Here is a 26,656-nt window from a genome sequence, read left to right as displayed (position 1 = left end):
TGTTCCATTCTGAGGTAAAACAAAAATCCAACCAAATTTCTAAACACACACAAACGCACATACACACACAATTCTTATGCATGTCTTCTTTCTCCAAGTGAGACAATTATTTTTTTTAATCCTTCTTTCTTAATAACTGCCCCCGGCCCTCTGGAAGGACAGGCTGAGACTCTGTCTGCCAGAGAGCTGAAACAAATAAAAAAGAAAATGGGAACAAGAGCAGTTTTCAGGCTGATGGCCAATCAGTATAGCAACTAAAAGAGCCAAAGCATACGTGGTCATTTACGATCAACACACCTTAATATTTGTTACTATTCTAATGAATATGCAGTGATGGAAAGGTCACCAGTAATAAGTCTAAGCCGGTGTTAGCTGAAGCACAGACACGAGAAATAGGTGATAAAAAATTAACTTAGGAAAAAACCTGTCTGCAAACTTAAAACCAAGAAGGTTAAGGTTTTTGGTTTGTTTTAGGGATTTTTGTTTTGTTTTGTTGCTTGATTGTGGCATGGGATAAGACATTTATCAGTGTATCAGAGCAATAGAATCACCCGTGTAAATCCCAAGCCTAAAACAAACATTAGACTCAACCAAGTTCATTTCTTGCCCTTTTAATTTGATTGGAGTGACTTTTATCTTTCACCTTGGAATTATAAAACAATGAGTTGTTAGCAAAACAATCTGAATGTGACTTAATTCTGGGGCCTTCTCCTGGTTTTTTTCATATGCTTGTCAAAACTACTCAGACAGAACCAGAGAGAAAATATGCTTGCCCAAAGGAGAAGATGCATAGGCCAGAAAAATGGCTTTGTACCCAAGAATCTGCTAGATAGTGTATTCCAACTAAAAAGCTTTTTGTTAGCTTTCTTGCTTTGTTGAGATGGTCCAAGAACTCTAAATTGTGAAATTCTTTACTTAGAAAATGTGCTGGTAAACCTACTACAAAGTAAACATCTTTAGAACTGAAGAAGCAATATCTACATTTACAGACTGTGTCTTCCTTGTTTGCATAGTTTGAGTCATATAAATCGGCCCACTGCTCATCCTCATAATTTTATCTGCCCAAATGCATATTTCTAAAGTAAACTCAGCTAAAATACTGTAATACAGTATTACATTGTTTGAGATAGTCTACCAGTAAGAAATTAAGAGTCTAAAAGAATCACCCTGAGGGTCACCTACACATACGTGCTACAAAGGCCTGTAAACTGAAGTTTGTACAATGACTTTCAAAAACTGATTAAGATCCCCAGGATATTATTTGGCCTTAGTAAAGGAAGGAAAATGATTTGTAAATTTACAAATCATTAAGAAATGGTACAAAAAAGGACACGTTGGTTTCGCTCTTAGATGGCAGGTGGATACGCGCTGATTGAAAGATGAGAGAAAAATGGCTTCAACCAACTAGAAAAAAAAAGTTGGGTTTTCCAGCCACATTTTAAGACTCCAGCCCTGAAGTTTAGGACTCATGCCATAATTAATAAGGACGTGATGAAATATCTCAGCCAATATTACAGTTCAGGTCCATTCAAGAAAGAGCTTTGGAGTTCCTCCTATACAACAGGCTCAGTCTCTGCTTTAAAGAAGGTCGTCACACAGTGTTGGCCACTCACCCATAAAAGCTATACAGGACAAGGACCACTCATATATATGGTGCTAGGAGAGCATGATGAGGGAAGGAGGGGCCCAGAGTTCTTAACAGAGAGGACCAGCAGAATTAGGAAACAATTCTTCACATCCTGCTGACTTGCCGAATTTTACACACCCTATTTCCAAGCAGGGCACGTGCACATACGCATTAAATTTATAAACTACCATCTGTTAGACAAAACACTTCAGTCAGTTCAGTGAACGTTGAGATCTCTTTTGTTTCTGTTTCTACCTGGTGGGAACCTCTAGGTAGCCTGAAAGAAGGACGCAGATACTCCTAGGCTTTCAGGTAGTACCAGCGTGGCTACACAAAGTTACTAAACACTTGAATTTTAGAAATATTTCCTTCCTACTGTAAAGTGTCCTTACAAATCAATGGAATCAAACCATGAGTTTTGTGGTCCTAGGAGACTCAGTGATTTGCTCAAGGTTATATAGTTTGTTGGGGAAAAGCCTGAACTAGACCTGATTTCCTGGCTCTCCATGTAATGTTCTTTGAGCTAGAACAAACTGCACCCCAATCATGGGGATGGGAGCCAGAGACAGAGCATTTGTTATATTTGATCATCAGAAAGTCTGTCTGTATTATACATAGAACAGAGATTATACAGCCACCCAGAGGAAGTTACCGGCTTGGTGCTGGTTGAACCTGGGAACCCTACAGTGCAGGTCAGGAGAAAAACAGGGAAAGCCCTGACAGCAGCAGACCTCCGCCGCTGAGACCAAAGGCTGGCGTGTTCACGTGCGCCCAGCACCCACCACCCCGACAGCACGGGGCAGAGCCCTCGTCTCGGGAAGGATGGGACTCCCTGGGTAAGGGGTTAGAGGGAGGAGACCCTCTCAAGAGGTGGCCTCGCTTCTCCCCCTGCAGAACCACAAGCTGTGAGAAGGACCCATTGCAGACGCAGAAGGTGCCTGGGAATTTGTGCAGAACCAAAAAGATGGGTCAGTAGGGAACAAGCCACGAAGGAAAGTCAGAATGGGATTTCCACGAGGCTTTCCATGTATCTCCAAGACCCGTGCAGAAACATTTCCTCTATTTCAAAAAGCAGTGAAGGGTCCACGTCCAAACGTCTCCCGGCGGTCCCTGCCCTTTGTTACCTCTCTTCCCCCCTTTCTATTCAGCTCTCTTCCCAGAGCCCCTCTCCTCCATCTCCACGGGTGGTGACAGTGGGGCAAGAACATCTGCAGTCGCCCACTGCTCCCAGCACCAGGCCAGAGGCTGAGAAGCAGCAAAGGAGACGGTTCTTTGGGTCATCTGCCTCCAGCCTCCTCTCAGGAACGAGACCTCTGGGTGTCCTCCAGTCTCCTGAATACATGAATGCTCTCTCCGATTTCTATGACATCAGAGATGTCACCACTTCCATATGCTTCTCTTAATAAGAAAGGTTCAGGGGCTTCCCTGGTGGCGCAGTGGTTGGGAGTCTGCCTGCCGATGCAGGGGACACGGGTTCGTGCCCCGGTCCGGGAAGATCCCACATGCCGCGGAGCGGCTGGGCCCATGGCCGCTGAGCCTGCGCTCCACAATGGGAGAGGCCACAGCAGTGAGAGGCCCGCGTACCTCAAAAAAAAAAAAAAAGAAAGGTTCAGGACTTCCGTGGCGGTCCAGTGGTTAAGACTCCGTGCTTCCACTGCAGGGGGCACCGGTTCGATCCCTGGTCAGGGAATTAAGATCCCGCATGCTGCGCGGGGCGGCGAAACAAAACAAACAAACAAACAAAAATCTACTTTAAAGAAAAACAAAGGACCCTCCTTCTAAAGGCACAGTGGTCATGAGACTGTTCAGCACTTGGGCAAAAGGGTTTTGTTTACCTACCGTAAGGAGCAGCCAAGGTGGGTCCTACGCCAGTGTAACCATCGCCCCTGTTCTCGGGCTTGTCCACGCTCTGCAGCTGGTCCCTGACCTCTCAGCATCACACATGCGTCACTGATAACAAGCTCAGGAAAGGGAAAAGGAGGAGAGCCGCATTCTCTACGAATGCCTGTGTTCCTTGGTCCTTCTCTCCCAGCAGAATAGAGTTAATCAAGCAAGAGACTCAGTAAAAATAAGAAAAAGAGACGTTCTTATTCATGTATTGACACTCGCCACAAAATCTGGCCTATCTCAACGTGTCACTTTCCTTTCGCATCTACCTGGTCCTCTCAAAGGACCAAAAAAAAAGAGGAAAAACAAAGGTGACTTCCAGGTAACAATGTTCCTCACAGCTGTGCAGTCAAGAGGAGGAAAAACACCCTTTCTAACTTCCTCTGGCACTAACTGAAAACTCTGGACTTTGGGGAGGCTATTAGAAAAAGGTTAAATATGAGACTCGATAATGACATACCAGGGGACTCATGTCAGGGTTGTTTGAACACTACTCAGAAGCAATTGCTGTCGAGAGCTGGCGACCAGTTTAAAGAGCTCTGGAAGAGAGGCGACGTCTGCAAGTAGATGCCTCCGTGGTGCCCTGGGAGGAGCAGGCTAAAGACTTCTTATTTTGAAAATATTCTTGAAATATCCTTGAAAATATTCATTCTCCGTTCTTTAATTCAAAGATTACTTGATACTCATATCCGGTAATTCTTTCCCCTACGTGGCATATTTTCTTGTATTGTTCTTTGTTTAATTTTCGTTTTACAAAGACATAGCTTTATGTACGCACCAGTACCCTCCCCTTTCTTTCACTGCTACAGCGTTTCTGGTCCACATCTTTAGACTTCATATTTCATTTACGCTAAACAAATCTGTCAATTATTTAACATCATCAGCAAGCATTTACTTCAAAAGTCATATTGGTATAACTTAAAAATGAGTATGCAACCCTTTCCTGCCCCTAAAGTTAGATCATTCCCTCTTATAAAATTTGTACATTTACCCAAAGCACTTTGTACTATCAATTACAGGGTTTGAACAACCAGCCACTAATGCTACCTGATTGGCTTACCATCCCCTGGTGCTTTATGATGATAACTAGGTGGTATATAATTACACAGTCCCCAGAAGATACTTATAATTGAATCACAGGGCATTTTGTGAATGTTTGGGACAACAATTAGAGGACCACAAAGTGACAGTATTTCTAACTCTCGCCAGCTAGAATGTAAATGAAGCACCCTAAAATTCAATTATAAGAGTCCTTTAGGTATTAAATAATTATAATACAAATCACATTGGGGGGGCAAGTTTTTTTTTAATTGAACTCTCCCCATAACCCCTGAAGATTTTTATTTCCTAAGTATAAAACAACACAGCTGGATTTTCAGATTCACGGTCCTTCATCCAACCGGAAAAGCTGTACCAAATGTAGAAGGTCAATAGGCTGTTTCTACTTTTGCTTTGCCACCCACTCATTTGGTGACCTGGTAAGTGAGCTGAGTCTCACTGTAGCTCTACTTATCCCATAAGCGCACTGCATAATTAGAATATCCAATATTACTGTGCAAATATAAAATGGCCAAAAAGATATTTACAAATTTAATTCAGTGGGAACAAGGATACTTCGTCTAGCCAAATGTTCACCTATTCTGAACACCCCAAAATGTCTTAGCATTTCTCACCTTCTTCCTCTTGTCTCCTGCTTTCCTTTCTAGCTCTTTCTTTTTCCTCTATTCGTCCCTTCCAACTTCTCTACCAGCTGTCCCTTGGGGGAGGCTGTGATAGTTGTAGCAAAACCTCCAGAGTAGCTGTGGGTAGCTCCACAGGTGCCCAGGACGAGGAACAGGGAGAGTCAAGTGTAGGTCTTTTTTAGTCATTGTCTTCTTGCTTCCATCGCTTAAAGGGAGACAAGGTTAAGACTGCTCCCCTAACTCAGGAAACTCAGGAAGGTAAAAGCCGAAATACCTCTCCCTTGACTATGACTTGTGGAAACACACCATCAAGGGAAGGTTGACAGGATTTCACACCATCAAGGAGCTCCTACAACCAACCCAGCAAGTAAGCAGCAAACAGCACCCCACTCATTCCTCGGGACGCTCTGCATCACATCCAGGGCCCAGGCATCCACTCTCCCAGGCCCCGAATGCTACGGCAAGTGCCTCTCCACTTATACCAGATTTATGGCAGATCGATTTTCCTCCATTTAGAAACATTTTTTTCAAGGCCAGTGAACACAAATGTAAAACTAAAGGCCTGAAAAAATATCAGTTCCCCCAGAAGAGCGTTCAGATGTACTCTCTGATTAGTCATTAGTAGAACATCACAGAAATAAATAAATATACATACACATACATATGTATATTTTTTCCCAGTAGATTCGGCCTTGGAATGACATTTGTTCATGAGAAAAAGAAACTCACTCATTCCAGCTTCAGAATACAAGCTTTATGGGTGTTCTGCAAAAAAAAAAAAAAAAAAAAAAAATCCCATAGAGATCAAGAATATGGTGACATTTGGTGCTCCTCCATCGTCGTATCCCCCCGCCCCGCCCCCCGTTTTCTCCTTTCAGCTCCTGAAATAAAAATATTCTCAGGCAGGCAGCACAATAGCACAGGCTACCACCCTTCCTCATGGAGTGTGATTCTCTCTGAGACTCGCCTTCTGCTATGTTTGCAGGAACCACTCTCCCAGGACCGTGCGGCCCTTCTGGGTCTTCCCTTGTGCTTTGGAGTCAAGAAGAGAGGAACCAGAATGAGTGACCCTGACTCCGTAGAGGCTGGAGTCCTAAAGGCTTTAAGGATGGTGGCACGACTCCGGCCGACGTGGGGCACATGTGCGGGGCGGCCAAGGAGACCCCTCTGAGGAAAGTGAAGTTAATTAGTCTTTTTATGCACACACACATGCCAGCTTCACACATTTAAAAAAAAGACCCATGCTAAGCAAAGGGCCTATTTTAGCAACGTCTTTTAAAAACTAGATAGACGGGCACACGGGCTCCCTGGGAGCAGCAACACTAGCCCTAACGTACTTGCTGGCTTTAGCTGTTCTAGCCTTTAGAATGAAGAGGGAATGTGCAAAGTGCATCTGAAAGGCACTAAACACAAAACAAAACAATGGTTACTCGCAAGAAGAAGTGAGCCCCCGGTGAAGTAATGCATCCCTAATAATTCACTGGCATTCCTGCAGAAAATTTTCCTTTGGTAATGGAGCCACTGGGCTGCCATGGAGAAAAAAGATCCCAGTTTCTCCTTGCGGAACAAATGATCTGATTAGTGACCAAAGGAAGGAGGCGTGAACGCTCCCCAAGCCTGAGCTTTTCCTCGTGGCCAGAGTCAGCCACCGTACAGCACGGCTGGCCTGGAGCCAAGAGCCCTCCTGCCAAGGAGACTAGAAGTTTCTGAAGAGCCACCACAGGCCCGGTGCTGGGAGAGTCACCCAGACAAAAGCGAGCCACCGAGTTCAACAACTGGCTTGCAAGGCACCATATGCTCTGCAATATTGTTCTGCTGCAGCACGGGGGACTGTGCGCGGGGTTCCCGCGTGCTGCACAGCTGTCAGCCCAGGAGCTGTTTTATCATTATTTTCACCGTTTTATTACTTTTCTGGGAATTCAAATCAGTGTAACCGCGCCTGATGCACCGGGTGAAAAATGGTGTCTCCCTCCCCTCCTCCTTCAACCTAATGAATTGCCTTTTTTCATATCAAAGAGTAATGAGCACCAAACCACATAATATTTATTCATGGAACAAAAGACAGAGGAATGGAGCGGGTGGGGGAAGCAGAAGCAGCTCCTGGGTGTGGAGAGGAGAAAAGCTGCACATTTTAAAGGAGCTCTTCACGCTGATCCCTAGTGAAGATTCCCTGCGCAGGGAAATGCACACCTTTCCACTCTCCCCACCCCCTCCTAGCCCACCTTCAAGCTAGTTCCGGGTCAATGCTTAGAGATCCTGCAGCTGAGAGCTGACAGTCACCAAACAGAACTCATCCCATAGACTGGACCCTGAGCTGTCTCAACATTTTCTTTCTCAGTGAAACTCCCCTACAAAGCCTTCTCTCCGCTCCTATGAGCATTAAACCAGTATACCTCAGAACGTTCTAGATAGATCCCTTTTTTCCATATCATCATGACCTCCACTGTGGATGAGGGCATGATTTGGCCCAGGGAGGAAGCTCTGTAGGAATAATGGCTACACGGGAGCCTTATTTGCTCATTTCTCTTACTTAATGTTGCGAATTTTACCCCGCCCCCTTCCCTTTTTGACACAGTCAACCTCTCACACTCTGTTCCACACATTTTCTTTTTAATCCAGAAAAGAGAAAATAATGTACGATAGTCGGAATAATTTAATCCAACCGATGAAAAATAATACATATATTATTATATGCATATATATAACTGAATCACTGAAAATAACACAACATTGTAAATTAACTATACTTCAATTTAAAAGTGGTTAAAAAAAATGCTATGCTGGGATCACTAACCAGTAGAGAAATGCAAATCAAAACTACAATGAGATATCACCTCACCGGTCAGAATGGCCATCATCAAAAAATCTACAAACAATAAATGCTGGAGAGGGCGTGGAGAAAAGGGAAAGCTCTTGCACTGTTGGTGGGAATGTAAATTGATACAGCCACTATGGAGAACAGTATGGAGGTTTCTTAAAAAACTGAAAATAGAATTACCATATGACCCAGCAATCCCACTACTGGGCATGTACCCTGAGAATACCATAATTCAAAAAGAGTCATGTACCACAATGTTCACTACAGCTCTATTTACAATAGCCAGGACATGGAAGCAACCTAAGTGTCCATCAACATATGAATGGATAAAGAAGATGTGGCACATATATACAATGGAATATTACTCAGCCGTAAAAAGAAACAAAATTGAGTTATTTGCAGTGAGGTGGATGGACCTAGAGACTGTCATACAGAGTGAAGTAAATCAGAAAGAGAAAAACAAATGCCGTATGCTAACACATATATACGGAATCTAAAAAAAAAAAAAGGTTCTGAAGAACCTAGGGGCAGGACAGGAATAAAGACACAGATGTAGAGAATGGACTTGAGGACACGGGGAGGGGGAAGGGTAAACTGGGACGAAGTGAGAGAGTGGCATGGGCTTATATATACTACCAAATGTAAAACAGATAGCTAGTGGGAAGCAGCCGCATGGCACAGGGAGATCAGCTTGGTGCTTTGTGTCCACCTAGAGGAGTGGGATAGGGAGGGTCGGAGGGAGACGCAAGAGGGAGGAGATATGGGGATATATGTATATGTATAGCTGATTCACTTTGTTACACAGCAGAAACTAACACACCACTGTAAAGCAAGTATACTCCAATAAAGATGTTAAAAAAAATTTATGTTGGGAATAAAAGTATTTTTTAAACTATGAAAAATATTTAAATTCTTAAAAATCACACAATAATCCACTTCTTCTTATAACCCGGGCCACCCAGATGGTGCTGAATTTTAACACTGAAGAATTTATCTGGATAATTTCTCTCAAACCCAGTAATGGAATCCTTTGCTTAAGCAACACTCTTGCTTCCTCCTCTTACAGTCTCAGTTCTTTAAGTCTGTCAAAGCTAATTATCTCTCTTCTCAAATTGATTGCTCTTCAGTGTATCATGAACACACAGATTACGAAAAGTTGAAGAAAACAAGTGAAGTGTGCATTACACTGTGAAGGAAAAGACAGACATAAATAATTACTCAGCGTATCTACTCTCTGTTAATAGAGTAATGAAAATGGCATTAGGAAGAAAGGATGAGAATACCAAAGCCGGCCAATCTCCCTTCCCTCTTCCATATATGGTTGTCCCCGCCCCCATGAGCCAATATGAGAAACTCCAACACCATCACTTTAGGGTAGAGAAGGAAGCAAACAATTCTTAGGTTGGCAGTCCTTTGACATTCCAGACCACAGATAAACACGGAGCCTACCAAACCAGTAACACAGACAACCTGCACCTCAGAAGAGGGAACAAAGACATGATTCTCCCAGGCACACACTATTATTAAGCTCCCTTCCTTGAAACTATTGTTACATATTTCCAAGTGTTCCAACTGGAATCTCAGACCACAAACTTCAGGTTAAGAAAAAGCCCTTGAATGATTCATATCAGTCCTTTCAATCTAAGACCAGGATCAAACACTGAAGGAAAAAAAAAAAAAAGCAACAGTCCATTTGAATTTCAGTAGCTGGGGTGCCAGATTTCCCAGATCCCCAAAGTACCAGTTTAGCCTACTTTGCCACCCTCCAAGTTACCATGACATGGTCAAAGTTCATCGTGGGCTCCAGACCTATTCCACTCTAACATATACAACCTCCCCCAAGATTTTTTTTTGATATGGTCATCCAGTGTTATGACAAACAGCTTTTTCAAATAGTCCTTCAATAGGTTCCGAGAAGTCAGCAGCATGAAATCCAAATCTCAAGTCATTGTTTCCGTCCTTCATGGAAGAAAACGAACGTGTTTTGAACATGTTTTTAAAAATCCAATAGCAGCTGCAAACCATTTAGGAATTCCCAGTTAAACTGCAAAAGACATTTTCAACCGTTTTAGCTGCAACAACTTCTAAACTGAGAAAGCTGCTTCTTTATATAAACCACCTCTGTTTACCCAACACCAGAGGATCTCGCAGGAAAGGGCTACTGCAGGATGTGAACAGTAAGAGAATGTTACAGCCAGGGAGGTGCTGATCTGCACACACCACTGTGAGGAAATACCTGAAGTGATTAAAGATAAACACCACCTGCGTGCTCTGCAAAGGCAGCCACTGCTGCAGCCACATTTCTTGTCAAGGAGGCCGGGAGGAAGGACGGACTGAAATGCCACAGTGGATTAGAACTGGGGACGAAAGGAGCCCAGAATAGAGGATGGGAGTGGGCCTAGGGGATGTATGTTTTACCCCCGCTGGGAACTCGCTTAGCCATTCTGAAACCAAAACTCAAGAACCAACCATTAAAGCAGTTTTATTTCTTTTACTTAGTATCCAGAAAATTTTGTCCAGCTCTGATAAAATGTCCGATTTCTTTGCATAAATGCTAACGTTAACCTCCAGATATACCTCTGAATGAATTTATGTCCATAGTTACTGAACTCTCTTCAAAAAAACAGGTCTGAAACATTTCCTTTTCGTAAGATATGTTTTTTAAAAACTCCATAAATAATGAGTTAAGACTTGATTCTAAGCATTTATTACCTGTTCCAAATCATCTCTGGACTCTTTCAAAGAGAAATAAGAAAATACTTTTCAAAGGAATTAGCAATTAGAAGTTTACTGCAGCATAGCTGTAATCTCACCAGCCTTTGGAAAGCAGTTTTTATCTAATAACTATAATCAGATAGCTATGAAACAACTAATATTCAAAGCAGAGAAGCATTTATCTGTCTACAATCATGTAAAGGTAAAATGTTATACTTGGGGCAAAATGCAAGGCAGCTGTCCACCTTATACATATGTGGAAGTAATCCTTCAAAGAAGACATTCTAGTGCTAGAAATGAAAGAAACAGATCCAGGAAAAATCAGGAGCAAGCACAAAAAAAGTCAGATGACACTCCTCAGAGGGACAGTAGACTAGCAAAAACTAAACTTCACTGTTTAAACTTGGCTGTCAGCAGAAGAGTCAAAGGTTGAAGTTGTATTGCGTGACCAGAGCAGCAACTTGAGGAATATCTACGTTGATGGTACTGGCTGGCCTAGTTGCAAGATTAGGAGAAAGGTTCTTATTTTATGTGCCCAAGCAACTCTTGCTATGTAAACTACTGAAGCAGAAGCTATCCAGCTGTCTTTAAACGGAAGCCCCCTCCCCTAAAGGCTGTACTGAGCACACAGCTGCATTTGCTTAGCAGGCCAAAGGGGTTTTTCCCACTAAGATGCTATGCAGTGCAGCTAAATGGCAGAAAATGGCTGCCGCTACTCTGTATCTAGGTCATCAGCTGAAGCAGAGTGCGTGGTTTATTGGAATCACTTGGGAGAGAATGACCTCTAAAGTTGACACCAATCACCTACATCTCCACCCTCGGTTTACTTCTGTTGTTCACATCACTGCCACCTACATTTTGTACAAGTTTCCAGGTCCTCCTGTCACTTGACAAAGGTAAAGCATGAGATGGTGGTAAAGGAGACGAGGAAAGAGGGACACATGAGGCCGGAGGTATGTGAGGCCGAGAGACAGCAAAGCGGTGGGGGGATCCTCGTTAGAAAACAGCAGGGCCAGCCAAGGGCCAGCCAAGGACCAGCACCACCACGGATCTTCATGTGGGCTCCTGTTCAAACCAATCTTAAAACCTAAAGGAAGTTCAAATAGGTGACGACTGCTCCTTGGGAGGTCATGGTTAGTTAGAATAGGCAGCTGCTCACTCACCCTTTTCAAGAGAGAACGCTTCAGTCAGGTGAAGGCAGAATAATGTTGTAGCCAAGAGCGTAGATCCTAGAGCCAAACTCCTCCGGCTCCGTAAAAATATAGACTATAGTTCTTCGTATCGCGCGGCAGGGCAGCTGCCAGGTCAGAGGTAAATCAAAATGACCAAGAAGCCTGAAGGAGGGCGGTCTTGAGACCACTTCAGCACCTGTGTGTAATGAAAACTGATAGGACTCACTGTGGAAACAAACACTATAAGGCAACTGTGGAGGCAAGTCCATTTTGAAGCATTTTCTACAGCTGGTCAGGTCAGCAGGTTGTTATTACCATGTTACACAGATGACTGGATTAGTCAGGGTAACTGAACCTGTAGGAAGTGGCAACTCACGGACCTGCAATTTTTATGAGCACTCAAAGGCGCACCCGCTGCCACCCCAGGTACTGTATCACCAATGGATACACACTTGACACATAAAGCCATGCAGGCCTGGGGAACACAAAGCTCAGGAAAGGTAAAGAGAACTACAAACTTGTTCAAGACAGTGAATTTCCCACTTTCACAGCATGAACAGGAGCTGTTAACTAGACTCCTACTCACTTGGTCATTGGGACCAGATGAAAAGAAAGTCATTCGTGTAAGATGTGTGGCCAGATATACAGCCTTTAAAAAGTAACAGTGTTCACACAGACTGCAAAGACACACACCAGTCGCTAGAGTTGATACTCTTTTTTTTTAAGCCGTATTTTTCAGGAGACACAATTATCATTTGCCCTAAAATAGGGTGTAATAAGATTCGAGGTCTATGTTAAACAATATTAGATTAAGAGATTTTGTTGGCCAACTTCTTCTGTTTATACATAGTACATGTACGGAAAAAAGTCCAAATCTGTGCTACAGAAATGCTCACATATACAAGGATATATGGATAAGGATGTTTATTGCAATTAAGTAAGGCTTAATTGGCAGAAAATGAGGAACTACCAGAGTCTCTCGAAATAAGGGATCATTCAATAAATTATGGAACATTTTATTATGGAATGCTATATAACAGTTTAAAAAACGAGTTGAAGATCTATGTGGATCGAATTGGACAGGTCTCCAAAATATATTATGTGGAAAAAAAAAGTAAATCTCAGAACCACATTTATAATATGATTCCATTCAAGTAGGAGAAAACTAACGTGTGGTGTGTGGTGATGTACACTATATAGTATATATGTGAGCAAAAAAAGAAGGTCTGGAGAGAGAGATTCTCTTGATAACTTCTGGGGGCAGAGGGGAGACACTGAGGAAGAGGAACCAAGTCACTTAATCTACTCATTTTCATTGAGCAACTTATTCCACAAATATTTGGAGTTCCTCCCATGTACAGGTAGGTCTTTTTTTGTTGTTGCTTTTTTTTTTTCTGGCTGTGCCACGTGGCTTGTGGGATCTTAGTTCCCTGAGCAGGGATCAAACTCCGGCACTGGACTGCCAGGGAATTCCCAGTTCGATCTTTTTCTATCATGAGGATATAAGGAGGATTAAAGAGACACAAAGGCCCTATCCTCTTTTCACTGGTATTTTATTTTTATATTGTTTTAAAGTTTTATAATTTAAAAAAGATGTCATCTATTCTCCAACATTTCAGCTAATTGAACAACTTTTGCTGGCACATTTTCGCTCATCAACACAGCCCATTTCATCTGTGAACAGCTTCCATTTTCATATAATTGTTTTTTTAATATATTAAACCAAACCTTACTCCTAATAACCGCCAACCACTGATCCTAACTTTATCCCCTTGAGGCCATAAAGAGCACATCTAATCCTTTTTTCACATGACAGCCCTTCAAATATTTTAAGAAAGCAATCATATCATTCCTGAAATCAGACTAAACACCTCCAGGTCTCCCAACTGTTCTTCATGTGACATGGTTTTCAAGTCCCTGCATCTTTCTGCTTGTTTCTTTCTAAATGCTCCCTCTCTTTGTCTAATTTCCTCTAAAAGCTTGATGTCAAGAGGTGATTATGGTGCTACAAGTGTTACCTAGTCCAAAAAAAGGAAAGAAAGATGATCATCAGCCTCGTTTTTAACAACCATCCTTTAATCTTATTCTCCACCACACCACTAACCCCCTCCCCTCCACAAAGTGATTTTATTTGAAAGACAGTGAAATAAATGTTGCTTTAGAAAGCAATGCAAGAAAGCTATAGAAAGCTTGCAAGAAGATACAAAGCATTTAGTATCCTTGGGATTTTCCTAAATGTTGGGTTATTAATGACTTCCATTAACACGTTCTCATAAAACCACAAAGACCATTTTATACAGCTCATCTGAAACATGAATGATGCTCTGCTGTGAGTCCAACCAGAGCAAGGACCCTGGTTCATTACTGTATCCCCAATGCCTAGAAATAGTGTCCAATATGTAGCAGTTGCTCAAGCCCTCACCATGAGACCTTGGCTTATGCCTGAGTGAAATAAGCCCCAAATCACTCTAAGTCTGCACTTGGGTGGGAGGCAAGCAAGTAAGTGATAGGAGAGTAATTCATAAAAATAAGCCTAGCCTTTGTGTAGCACCATCAAGTCTTTGGGACTCTTACATATATTAATTCATTTGAGCCAAACAATCGCTCCAGGAGGTAAAAAGAATGACTACTGTTCACCTTCCCAACATGAAGTGAAAAGCCAGACTGTCCCATGGCCGGAGCTGAGATGCAACAGGGCGGGCGGCGCTTTGACTTCTTCCCAGGGACTCTCTACCTCCCCTCCCCTCTCCACCCGGTTAAGTAGTAAGAGTGTTTTTGAAAAGCTGTGAGGAAAGCCACACTCTGTACTTTCAACATTCTAGGGGAGCTCCTTGTTTACGGCAGGGTTTCTCAAGAACAGCAACACTGGTATTTTGGACAGGTTGACTCTTTGTTGTGGGTGCACTGTAGGATGTTTAACAGCTTCCCTGGCTTCTACCCACTAGACAGCAGTAGCACCCCTCCAGTTGTGACAACTGAAAAATGTGTCCCAATGTTGCCAAATGTTCAGGGCGGGGGCAAACTCTCCACCGATTGAGAATTTCTGATTTAAAGGAATCCTATGGTAAATCCATTTAAATGGCAGAAGTAGTCATTTAAAGGAGCATGGAAATATTTTAGGAAATGTTTTTTTTTCCCAGATATTGGAATACAAACAATAATGCCATTAGCTCTGAAAAATACATATTTGAGTTTTAGTAAGGTCTGCAGGTTCAGAATAGACTACTAAAAGCATATGTTATCGCCATAAACTCCCAAGGTGCCAGGATACTATCTGTTTACCCCAAATGAGCAAAACCAATCACCTCTTTTGCCACCCATTCCAGGAGATGCCTCCAAAATCCTCACCCCCTGCCTCTCTTACCTTACCACTAGAGCTCCTAAAGTCCTTTACTGGGTACCAGTCCCTTTAGATGCACTCTCAATCACTGAGTTACTTTCAGCATCTAACAAACAATCAAAGAAAGAAAAATAACCCACCACTGTGAGAATGAAGGGCACTAGCAGAGCTTGTCTTAGAGCTATGCAATCCTTTTGAGTCACAGTTACGACTCAGGTTGAATCTGCACAAATAGACTCAGCACTTCAGCCTTTTCTTTTGAAGGGAAAGAAGCCCTGGCCCTGCCATGGGTTTTCTGGAGGTTGAGAAAGATCTTGTGAGAAGGAAGGAAAGAAATGATACAGTAATGTATCCTAAAAATCGTCTTCGCACACATAAGCACAAGTGAAATGTGTTGAGGACTGAGAGTCCATAACGTGAAACATTACAAAACCATACTCTACCCAACAGAATGGAGACTTCAGGAGTTAGAAATTCTGGAGGTTGTTAGTTTAAAGAGTTCGCTCAAGTTTTCTATGGTTGTTAAGCCATTGCTTAAGGAGGATAAATGTTAGTTATTCTTACTTTAAAAGATTCTACTCAGCATAAAGGTCATTCCAACCAATGGAAGGTCCAATATAATTAAAAGAGGTGTCTATTCAATTATTCTTAGGAAATCACTTTCCTTATGTCAGAGGAAGTACTGAAGGCCTTTTGAGATTTTTATTAAATTCCCCCAAGAACAGAATGCACAGCTTGCCATAAAAAAAAAAAAAAAAAAAAAAAGCACTGATCCATAGTAGTAACGGCTTTTTCTATGCACGTGTGTATGGCGGCCCTAAGGGAACACCGTGTTTCTTTCCCAAATGGAGTTGCTTATCCACAGCTCAAAAGCCCCTCAACTGTTTAACAGATGGAATAGCCAGGTATACTTTTAAAACAAAGTGTGCGCCTTCTCTGACCCACGGAATAGAACCTTATGATCTTTAAGTATTCATTAGACGGCAGACCCTCAACTCCATCTTCTGAGTGATTTTATCCACTCTTATTCCTTTAGTTCTTTAAACTTTGTTAGATTTAAACAACAAAAAAAGGTTGGTTTTTTTTTCCTAAGTTTTTGGTGATAGCTGATTTTCCAAAAGCTCCATTTCCATCTCACAAACATGAATAGTGAATTTTTGAATGTGTCTGTCTGAAAAGCATGCTGTATTTTTTAAATGAAAACTTGATTTGGGGGATCCAATAACTTTGGCGCAGACATCTGTAAATCAGCTTCTTTTGCAATGTCAAATTAGTTTGAAACAACACGGAAGTAAGCATACTATTTTACTGAAAATGTCACAGGAAAGGGGAATAACTCAGCCTGAAACTGTTGAGAAGTCACTGGCATCAAGTCTAATGCTGATTAAAAAACAAACACCTGTTATTCCCTTAAACCTAGCTTAAATAATACTGAAAATCTAAAAAGAACATACTACGCTGTCCAAGTCTTGGATGCAAGAGTGTGATTTAGCTTTTTCACTTCCATGAAGCACTACGGACTATGTACCAGAATCACTGAATGAATGAATGACATTTTAAAATCCAGTCTATTCTCTATGATTTTCACTAATGAAGAGTAAATGGTATACTGAATCAAACCCATAATTATTCCAAAATAATTGGTATCTTATCCAATTGTTTCATTAGTTATAGAGGAGGAAGCACCAAAATTAAATTTCTCTTCTTATTGCTTCTTCCCACTCTTTGGTAAAAGTGCTAAAGATCAGTGAAAAGACCAAAAGGTTGGCAGCAGGAGGCGGAAAGAAAAACAAGGCAAACAGCTGGATCTGAAAACTCAATAATCAGCCTCTGAATAATAGAGTGAAAAATGCAAAGCTATTTGGGAGAATCAAAAGGCAGATATTATGAAAATCTTGGGACTGAGTTTTAAATATGTTCCTTTTTATGAGACTTTGATGTCTGATTTATTTCACAGTTCTCTATGATGGGTAATGTGGAAAAAGATGACAGAATTTAGCCATCTTAAGCTCAAGAATGTAGTACAGAAGTGTTAATTAATACACATGGAGCACTGATTGCAAGTAAAACTCTGTAAGTGACACTAAATAAACCCTAAGTACTTCAGACATATCCAAGAACTACTACGTAGTGTGCAGAATGGCTTATCATACTAGATTCCTCCTATAGTAGCAGCACGGATGAGAAAGAGGGAGAGATTCCCCCATTCTTATCTCAACCAAATGGAAAAACCTTGTCAGGAAGCCTTTTTAACAACAGTTGGCTATATTGGTCTCAGAGAGGTATTTAGAAAATAACTCTATGTAACTCCATTTTAAGGTCTAAAATCCTCATCCTTCTTACAGAAATGTCAGTACACCTTGTCCGGGGACTGTTCATTTTCCTCATATCAAGTGGCAGAAAACCTCCAAAGATTCTAAAGCTAGCCCTTATGATTCTAATGCAAGTGGATAGAAAGTATCAAACATGCCATCTGCCTGAAAACTCAGCATTCCCTGGGAAAGGAACTCAGCCTGAAGAGCATTTTGTAGATTATGATGAATGATTAACCAACTATGCCTCTACTTTTCTGATCGCTGGCTGCCCATTACTAAATAAAATGTACCACAACTAAAGTACATACATAACACAATTAAACATGTATTGTAGCTTTGTTTCTGTTCAATGCTTCTTGAGAATTAAAAGACAAACACTTGTGAAGCACAGGGAAATGAAATTCCAAAAAGTTTTCACAAACTTAAGGCACACCCTGTGTGGGCTATGGAAGGTTTTTCAAGGGACACTATCAATCCTATCACCCAGGAAAGCAGAACAGGATAAGCCAAAGAAAAGGTTCATAGGAAAGATTTAGAAATGGTTTGACATTACAAGCTTGCCAAAAAACCTGGATACAAAGCCAGTAATTTACCTTCAACAGGATAAGAAATGGGAAACCGGATTCATTTATACGGAGTTTTAGCCCTGGACTAGTATGTTGACATTTCCTGGATCTCTTCCAGAAGTAGACGAGAACATTTTGGATAGGTTGCAGTTTTCTCTAATACTCAGCGTTTAATATGCTTATTGTCAAATGAATTTTATGTGGTAAACTCTTCAGAGCAGGAATCACATGGATTCATACAGTCTTTAAGCTGTGTATAAATTAAGCACACTCTGAAAGTTATGATGGCGCTATGAAGTAGAAAGGTTATGAGAACACGGAATTTATCCAGGTCAAGTAAGACTACCACCATTTTGAAATTCTGAAGACTGCACTGTCATGCTTTTTGGTATGCCTGAATGATTACACCTTTGTCAAGCCACTCTGTCTTTGGCTTGAGAATGAATCTGTCAGTTGGAATTTATCTTAAAATTTTAACCAGGACTTCAGATTTAAGTACAGAAAATGAACAATGTCTCATTCTGCTACCACAAATTAAAACTATTTTAGGAAAAGACACCTTTTCAATGAGATTCTCTAATAGGTGAAATCAGTAGTTCTCAGCAACAACTCTTTTGGAAGGGAGGAGGGGGAGACCCTTCTGAATAAAGAAAGTGTGTGTGGGGAGAGTCATTTGACTACATGTCCAGAAACTACCTTTCACCTGAAGTAATGTAGCTTCCAACCCAGGCCTGGGCTATCCACTCTCTAACAAGGCTATTACGGACCCACACAAAACCGAGGCCCCTCCCAGCAGCCTGGAGCCAAAGGAAGATTTCTATTTCACCTCACCCACCCTGCTTCTGGTTTGCTTGTTTGCTTTTCATGCCTATGCTTGTAAATGTATAAGAAAACAAATCAAAAGAGGTAAAGCCTTGATTAGACTGCCTTCTTAATCCAAGCCAAGCAGAAAAAGAACTAATCAATATTTAGTACTTTGGACATACTGGCCCTCAGAAGGTAAACAATAGCAATAAAACAGAAAAGAATCCTATTCATCTTTATTTTTATCATCACCATCATTATTATTTGCCTCTGGTTGATTATGGCTTTTCTTTAGGGGTTTCCAAATAGCTCAATCTGAGAACTAATTATAATTGCTCTGTGCCCCGCCTCCCTCCCAGAGCCCAACTAAAATCCAGCAGCTAATTCAAAAAAAGGAAGATTAACGTGGTTTTCTGCAACCTGTTCTCAAGATTTTATCTCACACACAGGCTAAGTTAAAATACTCTTTCATTTCAGGGGCCAATGTACAATTTTAAACTATTTTTAAAGGAAAAATAACTTGTAGAGGAGGATGTTAACTTTTTTCCTTTCTTTTTTGTGGTACCTAGAATTTACATGCAACTCTTTGCTTAAGGTTTAAGGCTGTTTATTTTCATCACACATACTTGGACCACTTATATCAATGGGAGATGCATATGTGAAATACAGTTAAAGCTAGAACATACTCCTGTACATCGGTATAATCGATACGCTAAATTATTTTCACAAAATTGATAGAAAAATATTATTTTCAGGCAATCATTTTTCAAGTCTGTTAACTTGCTGAACTGGGATTCACCATGAGATTTACTGCTTCGGTCTCATCCACTCAAGTAAGCACTATCTTTTTTCATTTTCAAAAGTAAGCTCTGGCTTGGGCTTGCTACCTCCTTCCAGGTAACTTCAGGACCCTGGGTTTGCTCCCACCTGCGGGTGTATCATAACCCAGGCGCGCGCACCCAGAGTGCCCCCACTACCCCTCCCAGGGCAGATATGGCACCCTCGAAAGAACACAACCCAAACGCTAAAACTTTCCGGCCGCAAACTCTACTGATCTCGCCCGCGATCAAAAGCGACCAGGCACCGGCTTTTTGTTCCAGCGCTGCTCAGCTGGCGAGGTAACGCCACAACAGTCCTCCATCCCCAAAGGTCGGGAGAGAGGCCGTGGGACTGCGATTTTTGGAGCCTCCCGAAAAGCCCATTCCTACGCAATCCGAGCGTGTGGGGCGTACAAACACAGGAAAAGAGGGCGTGGAGCAGGCAACGACGATATTCTCAGCGCCTTTCAAATACTACTTGAGTCTTAGGTTCACGAAGTGAGTCTCCCCATTGGTGGCAGAGCGCGAAGGGGGGGCGGGGAATGGGAGACGGCGCGGACCCGGAGAGAAATAGGTACCAGCAGGGAATGCGAGATACAGTCAAGATGCAGGTCCGACCCCGCCTCCGGGTACAATCAGAAAAGCTACAGTGTGTCAGTGGTTTTCGGCTTCCTGTTTGTAAAGCGAGAACCTCCCTCCCTGACTCCGTGACCGTCGTTCTTCCTCCCCACCGAGTCCGCCTCTTCTTCGCGCTCCGGGCTAGCTCGGCGGCGGGGGTGGTGGGGAGCGCGGGCCCGCGGGGCGGGGGCGGCCGCGGGGGAGGGGCAGGGCCTCGGGGCGCAGCGCCCCTCCCAGCCGGGCAGCCTCCGGGGCGAGCCGGGCCGCGAGGCGGACAAAGCGCCTCCCGCTCCCTCCCCCACGGCCGCGTTCCAGAAGGGAGGGGGAAGGCGGGCTCGAGGAAGGTGGGAGGAGGAAAAGGAGTACGAGGGGGGGGCGAGGAAAGGGAGGAGGGAAGGTGCTGCCGGCGGGACTGGGCAGGATCGCGCCGAGGAGGGAGAGGAGGGAGGGGAGGGAGGAGGGGCTAGGCGGCCTCGGAGAGCAGGGAGGAGGGAAGGATTCTTGAAGCCCAAGATAAACAAATTGTTCCTCTTCACGTGCGGGGTGGGGGGAGGTGGGGAGGGTGCGGAGTGAGCGCGGCGGCCTCTCCTCTTCCCCTCCCCCAAGCCGGCTCTTTGTCACGGAACGCCCAGCGAAAGCCCGCGCCCGCACCACCTCCGACGCCGACGACCCCCAGACCGGGGACGTGCGCGATTTATAAGCCGCACAACAAGAGGGCCTCCCGCGCCGCCGATCGAGGTGCGGTCTGCAGGGGAAACGCGAGAAGGCGCGCGGCCCCGCTACGCTCCCGGATTCCCACCGCCCGCCCCACTCCGCACACGCGCGCAGCCCAAATCCGGGCCGTGCGGCGGCGGCGGCGGAGGAGGCTGCAGACACCTTTCTCAAGCTTCCGGCTCCCCCCCACGAAAGGAAAGCAAAAGAACCGGAGAGTGGAGATAGGAGAAAGGATTCTACCCTCAGGGTTAGGGGGTGGGAACTGCCCCTTCCTCCCGGAGAAGTTAAGCCATTGGCTGCTCCTCCTACCTCCAACCCACCCACCCAGCCATTTAAGCCTCTTTCACCTCTCGCTACCTTCCACTCCTCCGGGCTTATCAGACTGGCCCGGAAAGTTGGCGGGGAGCGGGGCGGGAGAGCAGCGGAGAAAGCTCTGTGCAAGCAAGTTTAAGAGGAGGAGGGGAGAGAATCCCTGGCGAAGTTGCGTGGCGGGGACTCTCCGCGCAAGCCCAGGGCGTCGCTCTCCCCTCCCGCCCCGGCGAGTGCCGCGACCCTCGGAGCCGCTCCACCTGCCGGGCCGGCCCGGGGTCTCGAGCTGCGAGGGAGCGCATTCGCGCCCCGCATCCGCGCGCGCTCTCGTGGACGCGCGCGCGCGCAGCCACCTTCGCTTGCTTCTCACCCACCTCAAAGTTCATTCACAAAACTCTCAGACTTTCTCAGCCCAAAGAGGGTGAGCTGGGGAGAGGAGGCGAGAGCATCTCCCTTCCTCCTCCTCCTCCCCCCAGGTTCGAGGGCCTGGTGCCCGCCCAGAATCTGCGACAGCATCCATTTCTCCCTGCACTCGGCGGACGTACTGAGAGGGGTGGGCGAAGGGGGACCGGTCTGGGGAGCCCAGGCGGCCCGGCGAGGGGTGGGGTGGGGAGCGGTGAAGGGGAGGAGCGAGGTTTCAACTCTGGGTTCACTCTTTCAAATCGGTATCTAAGAAAGGGAGAGGGAGGTAAAACTTTTCCAGGGCCTCACTCCGACGCTCCTCCAGGCTCCCTCCGCCCCTCGCAGTCGTGACTGGCTTCTCCTCCTCTCGCCCCCTCTTCCCCAAATCTGACAACCCTGACAGATGAACAGGTAGCGGCGACGGCAGCTTTTACCTCACAAAAGTTGACGTTAACCCTTCGGCTTCAGCCCACTTCGCCCGCCGTGCAAATCAGATCCCCGTGCCCCCCGTGTAAGAAGCTCCACGCGCCCCCCACGCGCGCGCCCCGTGCCCGCTGCCAGCGCGCCCTCACCATGATCAGCGTGTGGTTCCTCTGCTCCGCCGAGGCAGCCTCCGCATCTTGCTGGGGTTTGCTCTGGTGCTGTTGCTTGCCCGTGCCGGCGCCCGATTTCTTGGCCCTCTGCTCCAGGGTCCGCTGGTAGAGGCTCACGGTGTCCCGGCGCTCCAGCTCCAGCTGCGCCACCTGAGCCTGCTGGTACCTGTTCTCGCAGTTGACGTGGTGCCGCCGGCAGCCCTCGATGCGCTGGCGGAGCCGCTCCACCACCGTGCTGTGCTTGGGGACGGCCGCCGAGCCGCCGCCGGGGCCCCCGGAGCCGCCGCCGCCGCCGCAGCCGGCAGCGGGGTGATTGCTAGTCGGAGCAGCGGGAGTACTATTGGGAGTATTATTCACACCGATCCCGGCCCCGCCGAGGCTGCTGTTCAGGCTACTGTTGATGCAAATACTACTGCCATTCGCGGCAGCAGCGGGGGCTGCGAAATCCCCCATCCTGCTCCCCGGGCACACTATTTTGGAAGAACTTTTTTTATCCACCCCCTATCAGCCTCCTCCTTGGGTCCAAGGATTAAAATAGTTTAAGTGGAACGCGGGGGAGACGCAAGCACATGGATGGAAACAGCGATCCCGACCGGGCGAAAAAAAGGGGGAGAGATTTTGGGGTGGTTTTTTGTTGTTGTTGTTTCCTTTTTTTAAACTGTAAAGCTCGAGGGGAAAAAAGCGGGGTGTTATCAGAATACCATCAGACACCTATCAACAAAAAGAATCACAACAAACTGAGCCAGCAGCAAATCGGGTTGCAACTCAAGGGAAGATCCGTTCTTCGCCTGCCTTCTTTTTATAATCCATTATTTTCTAATAAATTCCAGGAGATTTCCGGTGGTTGGCAAGCATTTTCTCCCTACGTACCGAAAAACACACCCCATGTACACACACAAGCATATGCCTCCAGTGCGGACACGCGCGACACACACTCACTCCACACCGCATCGGAAAACGGCAAGCTTGCTTATTGCATTTTCCTTCCACAAAAAAAGTTTTGGTGTTTATGCCGCCCCGTGTTCTCAAAGTACTTTGGCTGCTCAGTTGCATTTCACAGGAACCTAGATATCGAATCCTCGGGCTGGGGGAAGTAAACACATGGACAGTCCGAGGCGACTGCAAAAGTAGATCGGTGAAGTCCTTTGCAAAACGCCGCGCGGAGAGCAGCCCCTAACGCTCGGCTGGGCTGCCGCTGCCGCCGCTGCTCCTGCCACCATCACAATGATCAACTGCTCGCCGCCGCCGCCGCCTCCTCCTCCTCCTCCTCCTCTCGCTCCTCCACCTCCTCCTCCTCCTCCATGCCAGCGGAGTGATATCAGGACGCGCGAGCTCAGTAAACACGGCAGCGGCGGCGGCTGGAGGCCGTGAGACAAGCCCCGGGACACGGCGCAAAACCCGGCGCGGACTCTCCGCCGGCAGGAGCGGGCGCGGCGCGCACCGGCACCCGGCTCCCGCCTCCCGCCTCCCTCTGCTCGTCCTCCCCGCCCCTCCCACGCCCCCAACCTCACTGCCACCCGGACTGGGAAGCCGGCGCTGCCAGAAAAGAGAAAAAGAAAGATTCTGGGGGATCTCGGGAATGAATCAACTTTTGACGCGCGCGCGCGCCTGTGTGTGTGTGCGCGCGCGCGCCTGTGTATGTGTGTGTATGTGTGTGCGCGCGGACGACCGTGGGGACGCGCCTGGCTGGATTTAATTTCCTTATTCCAAACGAGGTATCAAGTGATCCCAAGTTGTTGTTATACGTTCATACATTATATTGCAGAACTGTGCATGACCAGGCAGAAACATTGAAGCTTCGCAGCAGTTGTCTGTTATCCCTATCCATGTGGAAAGAAAAAGACAAATGAGTGGCTTGTTTTTAAAACCCAGGTAATAAGTCCTCGCTAGTAGTAACCCTGCTTGTGGACACTTGTTCAAACTCTAGGCCAGTCTTAACACACAAATGCCAAATTATGAACAAAAAGAAATAGGCAACAAAAAACTTGGCATATTATTTAATTCGCTGTACATAATGATTGTTGCTATTAGGGCAATTATTGTTTTACTTACCCTTGGAAAAAAATTAAAATAAAGCAAGCAGGGACTTGGAGGTGAGACGAACAGTACATTTTAACAGACTGTTTTGAACACTAGGTGCTAATGACAGCAGTAATTAAGGGTCCTTCGTAAATCAAGTGGAAAGATTGCAGATTTCATGGATTAGAACTATAGGAAAAACACAGTATTTCATAATTGTCATAACAAAAACAATCAAATATGACAGGCATACTTTATTGCTAGATATATCTTTCTGTTTAAATGAATTCACAATAAGTACAATTAAAATGGAAGAACAACCACAGAAAGTAATCTAAACTTTCTGTCATCTCCCCAGATATTGAGTATCAAAAAAAAAACAAACCCACTAACAACAACTAAGGATCAAATATAATATCCTTGAATCTGGACTTAACCCATTGCAAATACGTAACTTTGAAAAAATTAAAATGGAGAAACTGTTTCTGTGATCATTAGTAGGACAAAAATCTTGATTGTGAGCTGTTAATAATAAGGCATTTTGTATTATCTCAATAAATCTTATAGAATTAGTTTTTTGGGTAAAAATACACCTCAGTTTTCTAAAATAGCCAGGAATAAAAGAACTTCGGATCTCATGCATTAGTCATGAGATCTGATTTAAACCATCTTCATTTCTTGGCATTGCAGATTAGCATAGGATGCTATTTCTAACCTCATAGTGTCAGCAATAAGAAGCTATATTTTTCTTCAATTAATCAGGTCTATATGGTGAACTATATCTTTAACATCCATTGAATTATCTGGTAAAATGGGCAGCAAAATCTTGATTGGCATGGTGTGAGGTTACCTCTAAGCAGTGAACCCAATGTGAAAGAGTATCTTTCACTGACGTTGCCATACTTTTTCAGAGGGCTAGTTAGTTACCATACAACTTTGTGTATCGTAACTAACTGCCCCTCTTTCAAGTCTGTTAGGAAATTAAACTGAGTTCTATAGCAAAAAGTCAGTTCTGATTCTAAAAACATAGAGAAAATTATAAGAAATTATAAGAAAAAGACATCATGAAGTGGCCTTTGTCTATTGCACATGTTCACTAAATAATGTCTGTGTTAATTCAGGAAACACATGGTTTCACTGCAGAGAGGAAGCTATGACTCTGCATTCACTCTCCTCTCTCTGCACTAGAGTCTAATTCTTAGCCCTCCTCCTACCCCATGGCACCTATATCACCCATACAAGATTGCAATTTGATTTACAGAGGCAGCAAGTTTGAGGGTCTTGAGCATTGAGTCTTTAGTCTGGAGACTTGGGTTCTAATTCTAGCTTTTTTCCTATGCCTCAGAATTTAACTCTTCACTGAGAGTTTGTCATTCTGAAAAAAAAAATTCCAACGATAGCAGCAACATGCATTCCCATTGAGCTGTTTACCTCTCCTATGAGGAAAGGAAGCCAAAAATACACAAGAATTTGCATCCTTCCTTTCGGGGCATGAGCAGGTGGAAGAACACATTTTGTGGCTTTACCCTAGAGCTCCCCGAAGACAAGTGGAGCTACTCTTGCACAGCCACAGTATAGTTTGCTGCCCGAGTTTAGTGCATGAGTGGACTACAACACACAAAAAAAGGCTGGCTGACTGTTCATGGGTATATGTACATACACACACACACACACACACACACGGCATCAATCTTGTATCTCGTCAAGATAGTGGGAGTGGCAGCCATGAGCTCCAAGACTGAAATGTGGGGAGAAGAAGGACTGTGAAGCTGTGTGATGGCGAATAGGGGCGGGGGGTGGGGTGGGGGGAGTCTTTGAGGAAATTGACCTGTGCAGTAAGTCTTCCACTGTGACACACTTGAGGTCGGAAACCCCATCCTAACTGTGCAGGACGATTAGAAGAAAAAAGCAGGAAGTGAACAAGACTTAAGTCTTGAGCAACATAGGCAAGTTACCCTGAATTAGAGATGTTTATCTACTCCAGTGCCTTTAGAAGAAGCAAAGGCTTTTATACTGGCTACTTCTAGATTCTCATGATATCTTCTTATAAGGTTGCCAGCTTTGCTGGTCACCATCGTAAAATACTCCTTGAAAGTCATAGAGAAGTCCATGTTCTGGGGAAGTGAGTTTAGTCCCTTCTCTCTACCAAGCACTCTGGTATCACGACCATCTTTATCTTTTATGTGAGCCTGCTACAAAGCCAAACTTCCGGATGGGAGCTATGGACACATCATGAGTGCTATTGCTCTAGAATGGC

General features: G+C 44.6%; 1 protein-coding gene across 1 annotated transcript in view; it reads right to left on the bottom strand.

Moving 5' to 3' along the window:
• The window catches only part of MAML3 (mastermind like transcriptional coactivator 3), a gene marked incomplete at both ends in the record, with an annotated part of 434,127 nt that extends 411,294 nt beyond the window's left edge, over positions 1-22,833 (bottom strand). The window contains one exon of the mRNA XM_079701944.1: positions 22,360-22,833. Coding sequence (XP_079558070.1) covers positions 22,360-22,833 — 474 coding nt within the window. The remainder of the gene's footprint in view (positions 1-22,359) is intronic.
• Positions 22,834-26,656: the final 3,823 nt, after the last annotated feature.

This window comes from Hyperoodon ampullatus (genome assembly GCF_949752795.1).
Source record: "Hyperoodon ampullatus genome assembly, chromosome: 1".
Lineage (NCBI taxonomy): Eukaryota > Metazoa > Chordata > Mammalia > Artiodactyla > Ziphiidae > Hyperoodon > Hyperoodon ampullatus.
Note: the sequence above shows the minus strand (reverse complement) of the source record. Positions and strands in the feature narration are given on the sequence as shown.